General features: G+C 40.5%; 2 protein-coding genes across 18 annotated transcripts in view; both read right to left on the reverse strand.

The window, feature by feature from the left end:
• The window catches only part of CCDC30 (coiled-coil domain containing 30), a 192114-nt gene that overhangs the window by 37997 nt on the left and 134840 nt on the right, over positions 1-19277 (reverse strand). For all 16 annotated transcript variants that reach the window (XM_077961360.1, XM_028835131.2, XM_077961314.1 and 13 more), the window contains one exon: positions 8422-8534. In XM_077961360.1, the coding sequence (XP_077817486.1) occupies positions 8422-8534 (113 nt within the window). The remainder of the gene's footprint in view (positions 1-8421; positions 8535-19277) is intronic.
• LOC697416 (succinate dehydrogenase cytochrome b560 subunit, mitochondrial-like) lies at positions 2269-3519 on the reverse strand. 2 transcript variants are annotated; one of them, XM_077961536.1, is made up of 3 exons: positions 3428-3519; positions 3266-3325; positions 2269-3101 (listed from the first exon to the last, which is right to left on the reverse strand). In XM_077961536.1, the coding sequence occupies exons 1-3, from the start codon at positions 3502-3504 to the stop codon at positions 2852-2854; spliced, it is 387 nt and encodes a 128-aa protein (XP_077817662.1). In that variant the 5' UTR covers positions 3505-3519; the 3' UTR covers positions 2269-2851. The 2 variants fall into 2 exon arrangements, with proteins under 2 accessions (XP_077817662.1, XP_077817656.1); XM_077961530.1 differs by having other exon boundaries at positions 3266-3519.

The following is a 19277-nucleotide window of genomic DNA, read 5'->3' on the forward strand; positions in this document are numbered from 1 at the left end:
GAGGTATTCTTTACAAAAAGGTACACTTCATAACTGTTCTCATTCTCCTTTTTACTGGGAACGTTTGGTAAAAGATATCACTGGTTTTCGGCCAGGCGCGATGGCTCACGCTTGTAATCCCAGCACTTTGGGAGGCCGAAGCAGGTGGATCACCTGAGGTCGGGAGTTCTAGACCAGCCTGACCAACATGGAGAAATCCTGTCTCTACTAAAAATACAAAATTAGCTGGGCGTGGTGCTGCATGCCTGTAATTCCAGCTACTTGGGAGGCTGAGGCAGAAGAATCGCTTGAACTTGGGAGGCGGAGGTTGTGGTGAGCTGAGATGGCACCATTGCACTCCAGTCTGGGCAACAAGAGCAAAACTCCTTCTCAAAAAAAAAAAAAAAAAAAGATATCACTGGTTTTCAACATCCTCCAGTCTATAGCTTCAGAGACGTAAGATCCAGCAGTGTACCTGCCATCCTCTGGGTTTCCCAGCTGTTCACAGTTTCTCTGATGTTTTGACATCATTTATAATACAACATGTACTTCTGAAACTGTTTTTGCAAAAATTATAACTGAAGAAATTATGATAGTGAAAGAGATCTGACCTAAATAACTCCATCTTGCTTCTAACCTCCAAGCTGTTCTTGTTCATTCCTAGTGTAGGCCCAACTAACTTTGGGAGAAACTTAGTTTATAGTTTAACTTCAAAACAAACTTGGTAACAGCCCTTTCCCAAAACAAACTCCCTTCTTGCCTGGGGACTAGACTGCCTTTGCAGGACTAACAAATTAGCCTCAAGATTAGAAATTATGGTTTAGGAGTCACTGTTGTAAACCTGAGATCAGTGCTCGAGATATTTTGCAGATCCTGTGTTGAGGTGCACCAGCTGATGCCACCTAGATGGATAAATTGGATCATGTGGTCTTGTGGCTCCCACCCAGGAACTGACTCAGTGCAAGAGGACAGCTTCAACTTTCTGTGATTTAATCTTCGACCTGATCAGTCAACACTCCCTGCTTTCTAACCCCCGACCGACCAAATTATCCTTAAAAACCCAATCATCAAATTTTCGGGGAGATTGATTTGAGTAATAAAACTCTGGTCTCCCATACAGCTGACTCTGCATGAATTAATCTCTTTCTGTCTTGCAATTCCCCTGTCTTGATTATCATCAGCTCTGTCTAGGCAGTGGGCAAGTAGAACCCCATTGGGTGTTACACTTCTGGAATTTCTTTCACCTATCCTGTACTGGAATATTAAAACCCAAGTCTCTAACTTCTCATGCCACACGGCTACTCTCTTATTCTGCCATTTGGGTTATTAAAAAAATAAATTTATTCCTTAAATTTTTTTTGGTAGAAACGAGATCTCACTCTGTTCCCTAGGCTGGTCTCGAACTCCTAGGTTCAAGTGATCCTTCTGTCTTGGCCTCTGAAAGTGCTGGGATTACAGGCGTGAGCCACCATGCCAGGCCAATTTGTTATTTAAAATAATTAATTACAGAAAGTTTGGGAAAATCCCCAACTCCCAAGATGACCAGTACTATGATATTGCATTTCCTTCTAATTCCTTTTATAAGTATCTTTTGTTTAAACATTGTCTACATCAAAATGTTTATTGTATGCTCTTTTCACTTACTACATTATAAGCATTTTCCCACATTGTTATCTAATATTCACAGCCATCATCCTTTACAGCTGTATTATGTCCTATTAAGTGACTATATTATACTTCACCTAATTATTCTCCTATTATTTGATATTAAGGGTACTCTCTGTAGTGTTATACACGGTTTGGAAAGCATGTTGATGCAGTACAGCTGGTGAGAACTTAGAGCTTCCCTTGTCATTGCTGGCAATGTGTCACAACTATTGGTTCAGTCTGAAGTTCTGTTGCCTACCTTGCCCGAAGAATATGTAGATTTTCTATGCTTGTTTTTGGCTTTGTTAACTATTAATTTTATGAGGTGGCACAATATTTACATTTTAAAATTTAGGAACAACTTTTAGCTTGTGTTTAAATAAAAGCAGGTTGTCTATACTTTGATTTGAAAAAAGCAAGGGAATTGTTTCTCTGGAAAAGTGGTAGAGAAAATGTAAAAAATAACCATTGTCTGTGAAAGTCGGGACTGGGATCAGGGAAATGAAAACAAAAATAAATGTAGAGTTTCAATAATTCTTTCCATTTTCTTTCCTAAATATAGTTTTCAACCTCGGATGCACATTAGAATCACACAAGGATGCTTTTAGAAAAGTGTTGATCCACAGACCCTATGCCCAAAGGTTTTTTTTTTTTTTAAATGAGTATTTTAATTCAGTTTCAGAAAAAAAGGGTACATGACTTTGATGAGAAAGCACAAAATTAAGAGGCTTTTCTGGAAATCCAAGAAAAAGAAATAACCATTAATATGTTCAATAATTTTCTGGATCTTCTTCTTGTGTCAAAAGCAGCTGCTCCAAGAACTAACTAGCCCTCTTTATCTCCCTCTAACTGGGACAGACTAATTCCCCTCCACCCCCACCTCTCTTCTTTCAATAACACTGTGTAGGTGTTAATGGCCTGGGTTCTCACCAATGAACGGAATTGTCCTTTAAGCCAGCAACCCACAGGCAGTGGCACCCAAAGCCTCACCCCCAGTCCCCAGGGCAGAAGCCACAGAGCTGGCATTGTTTCAACTGTCTCAGGAAGAAGGAGCCAAAAGCTGACCCTCAGCACAAATCAAAGCCCAATATGGAGACAGAATAACTGCTTCTAGGCCGAGAGTTGGCAAGCTGTGGGCAAAAAAGGGGAGTTTTTGCAGCCACCGCATCTTTAGAAACAAGGGGAAAACTAGACCCTTTTCCACTATTACGGTCTACAAGGTACTCTACTGCTCCAAGGGGATCTGAAAGTACAAAAGGATCTGAACAAATAAGGAGAACTTTTCCCAGGCTGGAGATAAGAATGAAAAACAGAAAGATGGATGAATGTAATAAGGTGTAGGAAGATGATGCTGGGAACCTCCGTTCTTCACATGGCTGCCAGCCCCATAGAGGACAACACAGTAAGAACCAGGACAACCACTCCAGACTGGTATAGCTGGGGAATCTTCAGGCCTTTTCCTAGGTCCCACATCAAATGTCGGATCCCATTCTAGGTATGATACATGAGAGGGAAGACAAGTGCAGACTTAGCTGTGTGGATCAGTGCTAGCCCCAGACACAGGGACTTCACGAGTTCCAAATAAGACTCAAAGTTCCCAGGGAGTAACAGGGCTGACATGCCAAAAAGAGAGACCCCTGCACTCAAAGCAATACCAGTGCCACGGTGGCAGATGGACATCGCCATGGGAAGAGACCAGCTGTAGATAGTGATGTGGGGAGATACAGGACGGTTTGAACCTATATTCTTATTCCAGAACTGCTCCATCTCTTCTTTGGCCATGGTTCCCAAAGGAACAGCATTTCTGATACAGAGCTGTGGGCTAAAGTGGGCTTGGAGGCAATGATGACCAACATGTCTCAGCAAGAGCACAGCCATCTGGGGTTCCAGTCTGGACGGAAGTCATGCCCAAAGGTTTTCATTTTATTCATCTATGTTGGAGCCCAGGCATGTGCAGTGGGGTCAGAATCCACCACCCTAAAAGGCTGTGTACAAATAATGTGGAAAAACATTCAGCCTCACTAGCCATCAAAGAAATTCAAAATAGGTCGGGTGTGGTGGCTCACGCCTGTAATCCCAGCACTTTGGGAGGCCAAGGCGAGTGGATCATCTGAGGTCAGTAGTTTCAGACCAGCCTGGCCAACATGGCAAAACCCTGTCTTTACTAAAAATACAAAAATTAGCCGGGCGTGGTGGCACACGCCTGTAGTCCCAGCTACTTGGGAGGCTGAGGCAGGAGAATCACTTGAACCCAGGAGGCGGAGGTTGCAGTGAGCCGAGATCGTGCCACTGCACTCCAGCCTGGATGACAGAGCGAGTCTCCATCTCAAAAACAAACAAACAACAACAACAACAAAAAAGAAATTCAAAATAAAATGACAAGTGACTAATTTCTGTCTATAAGTGTACTTAAAAATAATAGAATATGTTGAACAAAGAAGTCAGACACAAAAGAGTATGAAGCTGCCCCAACAAGGTTGACAGGAAGTACATGCTGGGTTCTGGACAGCAATATAATTATGATAAAGCATTAATCGGCCTTCACTTTGGTCCACTTCCTTGTTGCTAAAAGTCACACAGCATTAGATACTGATCATTTGCATCCCCATTGTTCCTATAGACAGGACCTCTAACATTAGAATCCCAGCAGGGATTATAGGAAGCTGAGGCAGGTGGATCATTTGAGATCAGGAGCTCAAGACCAGCCTAGCCAACATGGTGAAACCCCATCTCTATTAAAAATATAAAAATTAGCCAGGCAGTAATGGCACGCGCCTGTAATCCCAGCTACTCGGGAGGTTGAGGCAGGAGAATCGCTTGAGCCTGAGAGGTGGAGGTTGTGATAAGCCAAGATGAGGCCACTGCGGTCCAGAGTCTGGGCAAGAGAGTGAGATCCTGTCTCAAAAAACAAACAAACAAACAAACGGAATTGCTTAAGATGTTTTTCAGAAACAGATTCCAGCAACCAGTTTGAAGACCCCCAGAGAGGAACAGCATCAGTATAATATAGCTTCTTCATCTCCCTGTCCCATGACTTCACCCTGGACTCTTTGACCTGTTAACCATCTTCACATTTTGGCCCAATCCAAAACCCTTAAAAACCCTGACCCTAAGTTCCTCAAGGAGATGGGTTTGAGGTTTCCTCCCATCTCTTCATTTGATGACTCTACGATTAAACCTCTTTCTCTGCTGCAACCCAATGGCTTGGTGTATTGACTTGCTGTGTGCATTGGGCAACAAACCTATTATGGTTACAATTACATGTAATGTAATTCCATTTAGAAGAAATTCCAGGACAGGCAGAAATCAGAACAGTGGCAACTTGGAGGAAGGTGGGAAAAGCAGTAGGTGCAGATCAACTGCAAACAGGTTATAGAGGACTTTAAGGGACAGTGGAAATATTCTGTATCTTTTTTTTTGAGATGGAGTCTTACTGTGTCATTCAGGCTGGGGTGCAGTGGCATGATCTTGGCTCACTGCAATATCTGCCTCCTGGGCTCAAGTGGTCCTCCTGCCTCAGCCTCCCAAGTAGCTGGGACCACAGATGTGCACCACCATGCCTGGCTAATTTTTGTATTTTTGGTAGAGACAGGGTTTCACCATCTTGCCTGGCCTGGCCTTGAACTCCTGAGCTGAAGCAATCTGCCCACCTCAGCCTCCCAAAGTGTTGGGATTACAGGCGTAAGTCACTGCGCCTGGCCCTGTTCTGTATCTTCATTGGGGTGGTGGTAATATGGACACAAACATTTGTCAAAACTTATCCAATTGTATATTAAAAAATCTTTGCATATATTATATGCAAATTATATCTCAAACAAAGAATATTGGGGAAAATTTCATCAGAACCTCTGTCCCCCATCAATACTAGACTCAATGCTAACGAGGATGTGGTAAAATTGCTACTCTTACATAATGAAGGCAGAAAAATTTGGTAGCGTCAGAGGCATTTGAACCAGAGCAACTCCATCTTGACTAAGGGTTGGGTAAAATGAGAATGAGACCTGCTGGGCTGCGTTCTCATGAGGTTAGGCATTCTTTTTAGTCTCGCTTTGTCGCCCAGGCTGGAGTGCAGTGGTGCGATCTCGACTCACTGCAAGCTCCGCCTCCCCGGTTCACACCATTCTCCTGCCAGGAGCTCGCCACCACGCCCGGCTAATTTTTTGTATGTTTAATAGAGACGAGGTTTCACTGTGTTAGCCAGGATGGTCTTGATCTCCTGACCTCGCGATCCGCCGGCCCCGGCCTCTCAAAGTGTTGGGATTACAGGCGTGAGCCACCGCGCCTGGCTGAGGTTAGGCATTCTTAAATCACAGGATGAGATAGGAAGTTGGCACAAGATACAGGTCACAGAGATCCCAGTGATAAAACAGGATACAGTAAAGAAGCCAGCCAAAACCCGCCAAAACCAAGATGGCAATGAAAGTGACCTCTGGTCGTCCTCACGCCTCATTATATGCTAATTATAATGTATTAGCATGATAAAAGACACTTCCATCAGCGCCATGACAGTTTACTAATGCCATGGCAACATCTGGAAATTACCCTATATAGACTAAAAAAAAGAGGAACCCTCAGTTCTGGTAAATTCCTGTCCCCTTCACAGAAAGCACATGAATAATCCACCCCATATTTATAATCAAGAAATAACCATAAAAATAGCCAGCCAGCAGCCCTCGGGGCAGCTCTGTCTATAGAGTAGACATTCTTTATTTCTTTACTCTCTTAGTAAGTTTGCTTTTCCTTTACTGTTTAGACTCGCCCTGAATTCTTTCTTGCATGATTTCCAAGAACCCTCAATTGGGGTCTGGGTTCAGGACCCCTTTCCAGTAATAGTAGGATACTTCGGAATGTTTGTCAACACATTTTAAGATCTATAGTTCTATAAAAATAAATTTAAAAATGAAAAATATAATACCAAAATGATTTTTTTCCAGCATTGTTTTGAATAAAAATATTCAACCATCAGACTAGTGAGTAATTCTTAACCAAATTAGTATTATGTTGTGAGAGTTAATTCCAGCAGGTCTAGGATTAACCTAAACTGTTTTGCTAAAGTGCCTGTTTGGCACTGACTGTTGGTCAAGCATATTACAGAGGGAAACAGAAAGATTAAAATAGTGTGTGGCTTCATAACCTCAGGTCCAAGTTGTTTCATGGCAGTTTGTATCAGTTTATCAGCATTGTTTTTTGATAACAGTGATAATGATGATTTGCACCTGGTCTCGTTGAGACCCCCAAGAAATCTTTGCTCTTGAAGCAGGTTACATGGCAGGAATATGCTTATGTGAACAACAGAATATAAAAAGTATTTAATAAAATCTCAGCTGAGGCTTGGTTTTTTACCAGGGCTCCCTGGTTGTGAGGTGGTCAATGCACACATGAGTGGTTCCTGATCTCAGAGAGGAAGTACATCCAGCCACGGCCCTTACAGAGGGAACACCATTGCAGCTGCTGCCTGACTTCTCTGGACCCCTTGCTGTGAAACACACATGGGCTCTAACGCATATTCTTCCTCTAATGCTGTTTCTATATTATACCCTATTCCTGAAATAAGGTATACATTTGTTAGCACTGTAATTTTAGGTTCTGTTAGTCTGTTAGCAGTTGTACCCTGTTTAACTGCTGCTGTTAGTGCAAGGACATATCAACTTCATGAAATATTAAGTTATATGGAAATAGCAAATTTGAAGACTATAGCAACAAAGCACAATGCTTATCAGATGATATTAAGAGAAAGACAGTATAAAACTTTTATAAAAGCTATGATAATAAAACCATAAAATTATGTTTATTGACAAGACACTAGGAATGAACTTGGGAGAATGTCTGCATAAGTTTTGTTTCATTCAAAAATTTTATACTGATCATAGCTGAGAGGTGTGCCATAAATAATTATGAAAAAAATATTGCACTGGGCACAGTGGCTTACGCCTGCCTATAATCCCAGCATTTTGGGAGGCCAAGGAAGGAGGATCACTTGAGGCCAGAAATTTGAGACCAGCCTGGCCAACATAGTGAGACCCCTGTCTCTATAAATAAAAATTAAAAAGTGAGCTGGGTGTGGCTGCACGTGACGGCAGTCCCATCTACTCAGGAGACTGAGGTGGGAGGATCACTTGAGCCCAGGAGGTTGAGGCTGCAGTGAGTTGTGATCGTGCCACTACACTTCAGCCTGGGTGACAGAGTGAGATACTATCTGAAAAAAGAATTTGTTTTTTTGCAATGTTGTTTCATTATATGTAAAATGAAAAAAAAATTAACTGCCTAAAAGCCAAATGTCATTTTACCTTTGGACAATGGTATTAGACTGATATACATATATGTATATATGTATGTATGTATAGAAAGAGAGAGTATTTAAGTATCATATATGTCACAGATATATCATTATATATAACACCTATATGATATACATATTACTAATATTCTGTGTCAATTCTCTAAAATAAAAAAAGCTCTTTAAATGAGGAGAGGGTGGTTCAGGCTGAGGAAAGTGTGTGAGGTGAAAAAAGTGTGAACGCAAGTGAGAAGGGTGTATTTGGGGAAAAACAAGTTCAATATCATCAAAGCTCAATGAATGGTAATTCCCTTCTCCTTCCCTCTCTTGAGAAGAAATTAGGCCCCACATCCCTAGGAAAAGCCCTATGGATAGCACTTTTGGAAACAGGAATTTTATTATGGCCCTCTTGAAAGGCTGCTTCAGTGAGCAGCGCACTATTTAGCCCTAGAGCTGGTTCAGCAAGAAAAAAACTACTCTACATAGTTTTCTTCCAAAGAGAACTTGTCTTTGTTTACCTCACATGGACATTAAGCAGCTTCAATAATCGCAAATATTCTTCACGTAGAGCTTCCTTCTCTTGCTGTAGCTTAGACAGCTTCTCTGACAATTCTTGGTTGCTTTTGACATCCTGAAAAACATTGTAAAATAATGAGAACTCTGACCTGACAAAGGTATGATATTGAAGAAATGAAAAGTCTTTCTGGTTTAAAAAAAAAAAAAAAAAGCTTATAGTCACTCCAGCTTCTGAGATCATAGTAGCTTCATGGGATTCCTGTACTTCCAGATTTTCTGAAAGTCAGCAACTATTTCCCTTGCCTTTTGCTTCCCCAGCCTTCTCAATAATTTTGTAAGCATCTAATTCCCTTTATTAAAAATCTTCCAAGGCCGGGCGTGGTGGCTCACACCCATAATCCCTGTATTTTGGGAGGCTGAGGCAGGCATATCGCTTGAGCTCAGGAGTTTGAGACCAGGCCGGGCAGTATGGTAAAACCCTATGTCTACAAAAAAATATAAAAATGTGCCAGGTGTGGTGGTGTGTGCCTGTAGTCCCAGCTACTTGGGAGGCTGAAATAGGAGGATGGCTTGAGTCTAGGAGGCAGATGTTGCAGTGAGCTGAGATCACGCCACCACACTCCAGCCTGGGTGACAGAGCCAGACCCTGTCTCAAAACAAAACAAAACAAAAAAAACCTAAAACATCTCCCAGCTTAAAGTATATAAAGTGAAAGCTGTTCTCTTGAATTGATTAACTGTGATAAAGTATTTGGTTCTAGAAGTCACTACAGTGATGAGAAACCCCAAGTTAGGAATTTGGGATTGGTTATCTGACCTGGCTAGCTTTGAAGGTGATATAATCTTGTCACGAGTTCTAGCAAAAGAATCCATGGCAAAAGAATTGATTATCACTTATAGTTGCTGGTAATGAAGTACTTTGGAAGACCACATGAGTGGTATGAAAAATGTTATGATGGAATTGAGGACTACAAGGATCGTGAGGTGGGCTAGCCACATCTGACCATGTTACTGAGCTTAGAAGAAAATGTCCAACTTGGGGATTTAATTACCAGAACAAGGCATTGTCTGAGAACCACAGACCTTCTATGAGTGTCCTAAAATAACTTCTCTCTTGTAGTCAGAAGACCAATATATCCAAAAACCAAATCCCAAATATCAAGTGGATTGCAGAATTACAGTACTAACTGATTTCACAGGCTTGCCAGGTCTCTTATGTGAGAAACAGGGCTGTGGGAATGCGTGGAAACCTGAGAATTGAGAATGAAGATGTCTGAGAGGACTCTAATGACATTGAACCCCCTGGACCTCCAAATTCCACAGTGCCTCTCTTGCCAGCACAAGTAGGCCCTCCTCTCCTAAGGAGATTAAGTTTGAAGATTCTGTAATGATTTCACCCAAGGCACTTACCTTGTAAGGGGATGCCTACTGTCCTTGAGGCCCACCTCTATACCACCACCACTTCTCATTGTCTCCAATCCTGTAACTATAGCTGGATCCCAGCATGCCATGGTGAGTTGGGGTTAAGTGTAGGGACTGACTTGGGGACTGCCATATTGAAAGAATGGCAAGATTTTGCCAACTTAAATTAGCAGAAACTCTAGGAGTATATGCAGGAATGTATTTGTAGGGAGTTACACTAGTCAGTGCCCCTAACCCTTGAACAACATGAGAGTTAGGGGCACTGACCCCCCACACATAATGGAAAATCTGAATTATGATATTTTTGACTCCCTACCAAATTACTAATAGCCTACTGTTAACTAGAAGTCTTATCAACAACATAAGCAGTTAACACATATTTTGTATGTGTATCATGTATTATACTCTTGCAATAAAATAAGCCAGAGAAAATAAAATTTTATTAAGAAAATCATAAGGTAGAGAAAATATATTTACTATTCATTAAGTAGAAGTAGATCATCACAAAGTTTTTCATCCTCATTGTCTTCATGTTGAGTAGGCTGAGGAGGAGGAGAAGAGGAGGAATTGATCTTGTTATCTCAGGGGTGGCAGAGCTGGAAGAGGTGGAGAAGGTGGCAGGGAAGGCAGGAGAGGCAGGCACACTCAGTATGACTTTACAGAAATACACTGTAATTCGACTTTTTGGCTTTTTCATTTCCCTAAAAATATTTCTATATGGTACCAATCCTTCTTTCACTGTTTGTGTTAGTTTCAGTGCCTGTATCATATAGAAAGGTCCATACTGTAAAATAAGTCAAAAGCAATCTTGGATATTTGGAATCCTTCTGCCAGATTGTCTAAGGTCAATTTGTTTTCTAATACTGCTTTTTCTGTTTTCTTCCTCATCATGTGGCACTGGTTTGAAAGTGCTTATCTCCATCAAGTTGTCTTATTGTAATTCCTCCTCTGGGTGTGGTGTCTATTTGCTCTTAAATTTCTCCAAGATTCATATATTGAAACCTTGTACTCCCCACCTTTTTTTTTTTTTTTTTTTTTTTTTTTTAAACCATATCCACACTCTTTTTCATGATTTCCCTGATAGGCTCTGTTGTAAATACTGTGAAGTCATGCCCACATCAGGACACAGTACTCTCCAGCAGGAATTTGTTGTTTTGGGTTTGATGGTTTTCACGGCCTTTTCTATAACAATGATGGCATCTTCATGCCTGTCACTTGCCACACAAATAAACTAAAAATGACAAAAATAAAAACAAACAAACAAAAACAGTGATGGCATCTTCAATGGTGCAATCCTTCCAGACTTCTCTATCAGGTTTCTCTTCCATAGTTGACAATCCTTTCCATAGAGTACCCTGTGTAATGAGCCTTAAAGGCCCTTATGACCCCAGTCCAGGGGCTGAATTACAGACATGGTGTTTGAGGCTGAATTACAGACGTGGTAATGAGCCTTAAAGGGCCTTATGACCCCGGTCTAGAGGCTGAATTACAGACATGGTGTTTGGGGGCAAGTAGACCGCTTTAACATCTTTGGTGTTGAACTCATGTGGTTCTGGGTGGCCAGGGGCATTTGTCCAACATCAAAAGAACCTTAAAAGGCAGTCCCTTGTTACCAAGGTACTTCTTGACTTCAGGCAGAAAGCATAGATGGAATCAATCTAGAAAACAAGTTCTTGTTGTCCAGACCTTCTTTTTATACAACCAAATGACTGACAGCTGTTGTTTACCTTTTCCCTTCAAGGCTTGGGGATCAGAAGCTTCATAGATAAGGGCAGTTCTGACAATAAACTCGACTGCATCTGCACAGAACAGTTGAGTCAGCCTTTCCCTTCCTGCCTTAAATCTGTGCTCACTTATTTTCCTTACTAATAAATGTCCTTTGTGACTTTTTTTTTCTTCCCAGAATAGGGCACTTTCACCTGCATTCAAAACCTGTTCAGCAGATATCCTATTTCCTCAATGATTTTCTTCCTTTCTTTTTTTTTTTTCTTAGAGACAAGTTCTTGCTATGTTGCTCAGGCCAATCTGGAACTCCTGGCCTCAAGTAATCCTCCTGCCTCAGCCTTCCAAAATGTTGGGATTACAGGAGTGAGCCACTGTGCCTGGTCACAATTATTTTCTTAATGGCATCTGGGAACTCACCTGCTGTCTCTCAGTCAGCAGAAACTGCATCTCCTGTTTTCTTGACATTTTTAAAGCTAAACCTCTTCCTAAAATTAACAAACCATCCTTTTTAAAGAGAAACCTCTTCCGAAAATTAACAAACCACCTTTTGCTGGCATTATTATTTTTTAGAGATGGGGTCTTTCTCTGTTGCCCAGGCCAGAGTACAAAGGTGCAATCATATCTCACTATAACCTCAAACTCCTGGTCTCAAGAGATCCTTCTACCTCAGCTTCCCTAGTAGCTGCTACTTTGCTAGCTTTAAATTCTCTAACTTTAAATTCTTCACTTTCCTTTTGGTTTAAATTGTCATATAATGACTTCTGTTTTTCTTGAGTCATATTAGAATCTATAGATATGTCTTTCTTATAGTAATCCTGCACCAACATAAAAGCTGCATTTTCAGTATGGATAAAAAGGTATTTCACAACAAATGCATGGTTTTTATGCCTGCTAGCATAGCTGCAGCAACAGCTTCATGAATTTTCTTTTCTTTTTTTTATAATGGTCCTCATGTTGGATTCATTTATCTTGAAATGTCGAGCAACCACAGTTGCAGACCTCATCTATGGTACCTATTAAGCAATTCAGCTTTTTATTGTAATGTCATAATTTTTCTTTGTTTCTTGGCAGCATTTCCGACATCACTAGTGGCTACTTTGTATGAGTCCCATGCTGTAATTTAAGGTTTATGGTATTGCACTACACACAGTGAAAAATACTTGAGACCCATGAGAGATCTCTTTTTAATTCAACACAAAATTTACTGCGAGAGGAGACTGCTCATGCAAAGAAGAATGATGTCACATGGCATTTTAAGAGGATACTTGCAACATGTGAACTCACTGCAGGCCAAGGCAGGTGGATCACTTGAGGTCAGGAGTTCGAGACCAGCCTGACCAACATGGTGAAACCTCACCTCTACTAAAAATACAAAAATTAGCCAGGTGTGATGGGCGGATGCCTGTAATCACAGCTACTAGGGAGTCTGAAATGGGAGAATCATTTGAACCCGGGAGGCGGAGGTTGCAGTGAGCCGAGAGTGCACCACTGCACTCCGGCTTGGCAACAGAGTGAAAATCTGTCTCAAAATAAATAAATAAATAAACTTACTGCAATACCAAAAGGTAGGGGCTATGAAATTATTACAGCAGTATAGTGTGTACTACAGTTAATTTTATGCAGTTATGATTTAATACTGTCTTTACATTTATTTACCTTTCTCTCAACTGCAAATGATGCTATGTATGGTCTATAAGTGTTTGTTTGTGTGTTTTCATAAATATTAACTTTATAATAGAGTTATGTATACTTAATGGTGGTAAAGATAAAATAGATAGTATCTACATATACGCTTTCACGACGTGTCTAACTTTTTCAATGTTTCTAAGCTATATGGTTCATCTGCAAGTTTTTTCAAATTCTGGCAAATCTTCAGAAACATTTCCAAAAGAATCTGCATACAAGTGAACCAACACAGTTGAAACCCATGTTGTTCATAGTCAACTGTAATGTTAAATAGGCTGAATTTATTAATATGAATGCACTTATTGGACATTCAGGATTTAATGTGTTAATTTGAACATCTAAGAGTGACCTTGGGCCAGATGCAGTAGCTCATGCTTGTAATTCCAGCATTTTGGGAGGCCAAGGCAGGTGGATCACTTGAGCTCAGGAGTTCAAGACCAGCCTGGGCAACATATTGAAACTCTGTCTCTACATGCAATAATAATAATAAAAAAAATAGCCAGGCATGGTTGCACGTGCCTGTAGTCCCAGCTACTTGGGAGGCTGAGGCAAGAGGATCACTTAAGTCCAGGCAGTTGAGACTGCAGTGAGCCATGATGGCACTACTGCACTCCAGCCTGGGCGACAGAGCGAGACACTTTCTAAAAAAAATAGTGACTTTGTTTGCTCTCTTGATTGACTGAAACTTGGACACAAAAGTGACTTATATTAAATGATATCAAGCTGCCAAATTTCTTTGGCATAAGGGAGAGAAAGGAATCCAAAAGTGTAAGCAGATGGGAAATTTGGAGTGGGTTTAAAGTTACTCTTCATAACCATGGGAATCCAAAAGATACTCCCCTCACCAAGGCTTTACCAAATAACACTGGTAAGAAAGCACCAAATTACTTGAAATGCTATATAATGCTAACCTATTGAGGATAATAGTGGAGGTGCTAACATCGAAATGGCTCCCTGATTTCAATGGGGATGATGGTACTACACAGTGTCAGAGGTCAAGCGGCAGTGCTTAACTTCCAGATACAAGGTAAGTATTATTAATGTTAGTAGGAAATTGGGCCAGAGATACAATCAAAGGGTTTGACCTATAGCTATCTTGTCATAGTTAATTGATGACAATGACTGTAGGACTAAAATATACAGGCAGCCAATTAAAGTCTTACTTGAAATGTATTTTCAAACAAAGAAGTAAGTAAATAAATAAATAAATAAACAGAACCCCCTAGGTCTGGTGAACAGGGGCCCAACTTAAATGACAAGAATGGAAAGTAATGGCCTCCTGTTGTTCAATCCCTAGGCCTGGGTCAGCCCACAGACGCAGAGTCCTTAGAATGATGGGAGTGCTAGGTTTTCTTCAGGAAAAACCCTGTGATATTGACACAAGTATGTGATCTTCTCCCACACATTCCCCAAAGAGGACCTGTAGTCTCTTATCAAAGTGACCGGGCATTGGAGAGAGAGAATTATATAGACTTTTGGGGAACTGCAGTACAGTGATTCCGAGTCAACACTAATACCTTGGAACCCAAAACACCATTGAATTTCACAATTCAGAGTGTGGACCTTAAGGAAATGAGGTGAAAAATGGAGTTAATCACAGTGTATCTTAGGACACATCTGCAGTGATTCAATGGCTACTTGTATGTTTCTGAATCTCCTCAGTGGCTATTTCCCTAATTCTTGAATGTATAGTCAGAATAATCTGGAATAGCAGACTCTCCATACTGGCTTTCAATCTGAGGAGTGAGGGCTATTGATGGAAGAAAAGGCCAAGTGCTTGGAGTTGCCTCTTTAGATTCTGGAATCAACATACACCACATTTGTTCCTTCAACTCATTTAATTTAATTTAATTTTTTAAGAGACAGAATCTCACTCTCAAATGCCTTTCTAAAATTAACAAACCATTCCTTGCTGGCATTATTATTTTTTAGAGCTTGGGTCTTGTTCTGTTGCCCATGTGGGGGTGCAGTGGTATAATCACAGCTCAGTGCAGCTTCAAATTCCTAGGCTCGAGTGATCCTCCCGCCTCAGCCTCCCAAGTAGCTAGGACTACAGGCATGTACCACCCAGCTAATTAAAAAAAAAAATTGGAGAGACAGGGTCTTACTATGTTGCTCAGGCTGGTCTCGAACTTCTGGCCTCAAGCAATCCTTCCACCTCAGCCTCCTAAAGTCCTAGAATAACAGGTGTGAGCCACCATGCGTGTCCCTTCGACCCATTTATTAAGTGAGGGCTACAAGTTTTTAGTAGTGTCCAAAGCAAGACATTTTTCTTGCTTCCAAGTTTTGGCAGTTATGAATAAAGCTGCTATAAACATCTGTATGCAGGGTTTTGGGTAGGCATAACTTTTTCAACTCCTTTGGGTAAATACTAAGGAGCATGGTTGCTGGATCATATGGTGAGAGTACATTTAGTTTTGTGAAAAACCAGCAAACTGTCTTCCAAAGTGACAGTGCCATTCTGCATTCCCACCAGCAATAAATGAGTGCAAGGATATTGCTTCATATGCTTGCCAGCATTTGGTGTTGTCAGTGCTCTGGATTTTGGTTCATTCTAATAGGTATGTAGTCGTATCTCATTGTTGTTTTAATTTGCATGTCCTTGAGGACATATGATGCGGACGTTTCCCATATTTCCAGTTTACTGACAGCATTTATAGTGAATGGATGTTGGATTTTGTCAAATCCTTTTTATGCATTTGCCACGGTTTGAATGATGGTGTTCCCTCCAAAATTCCTGTTGAAACATAATTCCCAATGCAACAATATTAAGAGATACGGCCTTTGGGAGGTGATTAAGTCATGAGGGCTCTGATCTCATGAATGGAATTAGCATCCTTCTAAAAGGGCTCCCAGTTGAAGGGAGCCCCCTCTTACCCTTTTATCCTTTCCACTATGTGAAGACACAGAGTTCCTCCCCTCCAGAGGGTGCAGCAACAAAGTGCCATTTTGGAAGCAGAGAGCAGACATCATCAGACACCAATACTGCTGGCATCCCAATCTTAGACTTCCCAGCCTCTAGGACTGTAAGAAATAAATTTCTGTTGTTTATAAATTACCCAGCCTCAAGTATTTTGTTATAGCACATAAACAGACTAAGACAGCATCGATCGATAGAATCATGTGATTTTCCTTTTTAGCTTGTTGATGCAATGAATTATACACTTTATTTTCAAATGTTGAAGCAGTTTTGCATACCTGAGATAAATCACTTGATCATGGTGCATAATTCTTTGTATACATTGTCGGATTTGATTTGCTAATATTTTGTTGAGGATTTTTATATCTATGTGAGAGATACTGGTCTATACTTTTCTTGTAATGTCTTTGGTTTTGGTATGAAGGGAATTCCAGCCACATAGAATTAATTAGGGAGTATTCCCTCTGCTTCCATCTCCTAAAGAGACTATAGAGAATTGATTTAATTTATTTCTTAAATGTGTGGTAGAAATCACCAGTGAAACCATTTGGGCCTGTTGCTTTCTGTTTTAGAAGGTTAGTATATGGATTCAATTTCTTTAATAGATATAGTTCTATTCAGATTGTCTATTTCTTCTTGCGTGAATTTTGGTAGACTATGTCAAGGAATTGGTCCATTTTATTTAGGTTATCACATTTGTGGGCATAAAGTTGTTCATAATATTTATTGATGATTGCTCTAATGTTCGTGGCATCTGTAGTAATGTTCCCTCTTTCATTTCTATTATTTGTAATTTGTAATTTATGTCCTCTCTCCCTTTTTTTTTTTTGTTAGCCTGGCTAGAGGCCTATTTTATTTATCTTTTCAAAGAACCGGTTTTTAGTTTCGTTGTTCTATTGAGTTTCCATTTAAATTTCATTGATTTCTTTAAAATTTTTTTTACACAAACATCACCATGTTAGATAATTTCATTGATTTCTCCTCTAATTTTTTTTTTTCTGCTTACTTTGGATTTAATTTGCTCTTCTTTTTGTAATTTTCTAAGGTCGAAACTTAGATAATTGATTTTAGATCTTTTTTTTCTCTTCTGTATATTTTCAAATACTCTGTCTTGAGCTCACTGATTCTTCTGCTTTATCCATTCTGCTGTCAACAGCCTTCAGTCCATTTTTCAGTTCAGCAATTGCATTTCTCACAGTTCTAGGATTTCTGTTCGATTTTTAATAATTTCAATATATTTGTTGAATTTATCTGATGAATTTCTGAATTTCTTTTCTGTGTTATCTTGGAATTCACTGAATTTCCTTAAAACTGCCATTTTGAATTCTTGATCCAAAACCTCACACATCGCCATCTTGTTAGGGCTGGTCACTGTCTCCTTGCTTTGTCTGTTTGGGGAGGTCATGGTTTCCTGTTTGCTGTTGTTCTTTTGGGCTTACATCTTTGTCTTCACATTGAAGGATTAGTTATTTATTCCAGTCTTTGCTGACTGGCTTCTTTTGGTCTTTCTAGGGTATGTTTGCTTAGAGGTTCTTTGAAGTTCACCTGTTGAATCCCCTTTACCCTAGGTCACTGCCTCCTTTTCAGGACTGGATGGGTGCCTTAAGCCAAGGTTTGCCTCAGTTCTCCAAAGCATGTAGAGTGCTGCCCATCCTGGATTGTGGTTGGGGGTGTCCCAAAATGGGATGCCCTGGCTATGTGGGAAGGCTAGCTAGGGGTTCATGCCCAGAAGACTCATGGACTGTGCCTCATACAGCATGGTGGAGCAGAACAGCCACTCTGATTTTGCATCTCCTTTGGCTGAGATAAACAGGACGATTTTGTGGGCTGGAGTTGTTAGTCACAATCCCTCTCTTTGTTTCAAGCTGCCTTCAGGGGTTTTTCTCCTTTCAGACACTCACAATGCTTCCCATCTTTCTTCTCTTCTAATATATACATTCAATGCTATAAATGTCCTTCATAGAACCACTTTCCAACAAATTTTGATAAGTTGTATTTTCACTTTCATTTAGTTCAAAATATTTTGAAATTTCTCTTGTGATTTCTTCTTTGACTTTTGTGTTTACAAGTCTGTTGTTTTAATCTCCAAGTATTTGGGAGTTTTCCAGCTATCTTTCTGTTACTGATTTCTAGTTTAATTCCATTAGGGTCTGTATTAGTCCATTCTCACACAACTATAAGGAAGTACCTGAGACTGGGTAATTTATGAAGAAAAGATATTTAATTGACTTGCAGTTCCACAAGCTATACAGGAAGTATGACTGGGAGGCCTTAGGAAACTTACAATCATGGTGGAAGGTGAAGGCAAAGCAAGACATGTCTTACCACAGCGGAGTTGGGGAGAGAGACAGAGAAAGAGGGAGGGAGGGAGGAAGAGACAGCACGAGAGCGACAGTGAGAGAGAGAGAGAGAAAGAGAGAGAGAGAGAGAGAGAGCGCACAGGGGGAAGTGTTACACACTTTCAAACAACCAGATCTCATGAGAACTCTATCATGAGGCAGCACTAGGGGGATGGTGCTAAACCATCAGAAACCACTCCAATGATCCAATCACCTCCCACAAGGCCCCTCCTCCAACACTCGGGATCACTAATCAACATGAGATTTGGGTGGGGACACAGAGCCAAACCATATCAGGGTCTGAGAGCATGCATTGCATGATTTCTATTCTTTCATGTTTGTTAATGTGTGTTTTATGGCCCAGAATGTGGTCTATCTTGATTAACATTCCATGACAGCTTGAGAAGAATGTGTAATCTGCTGTTGTTGAATGAAGTAGTCTATAGATGTCCACTATATCTGGCTGGTTTACAGTGGTGTGGATTTCAACTATGTCCTCACTGATTTTCTGCCTGCTGGATCTGTCCATTGCTGATAGAGAGGTATTAAAATCTGCAATGAATTCACCTACTCCTCCTTGCAGTTGTATCAATTTTTGCCTCACATATTTTGACATTCTTTTGTTAGGCACATACATATTAAAGATTGTTTTTGTCTTCTTGGAGAATTGACCTTTTTAATCATTAAATAATGTTCCTCTTTATCCTGGATAAGTTCCCAATATGATTTGGTTCTGTTTCCCCCACCAAATCTCATGCTGAATTGTG

This window comes from Macaca mulatta, chromosome 1 (genome assembly GCF_049350105.2).
Source record: "Macaca mulatta isolate MMU2019108-1 chromosome 1, T2T-MMU8v2.0, whole genome shotgun sequence".
Lineage (NCBI taxonomy): Eukaryota > Metazoa > Chordata > Mammalia > Primates > Cercopithecidae > Macaca > Macaca mulatta.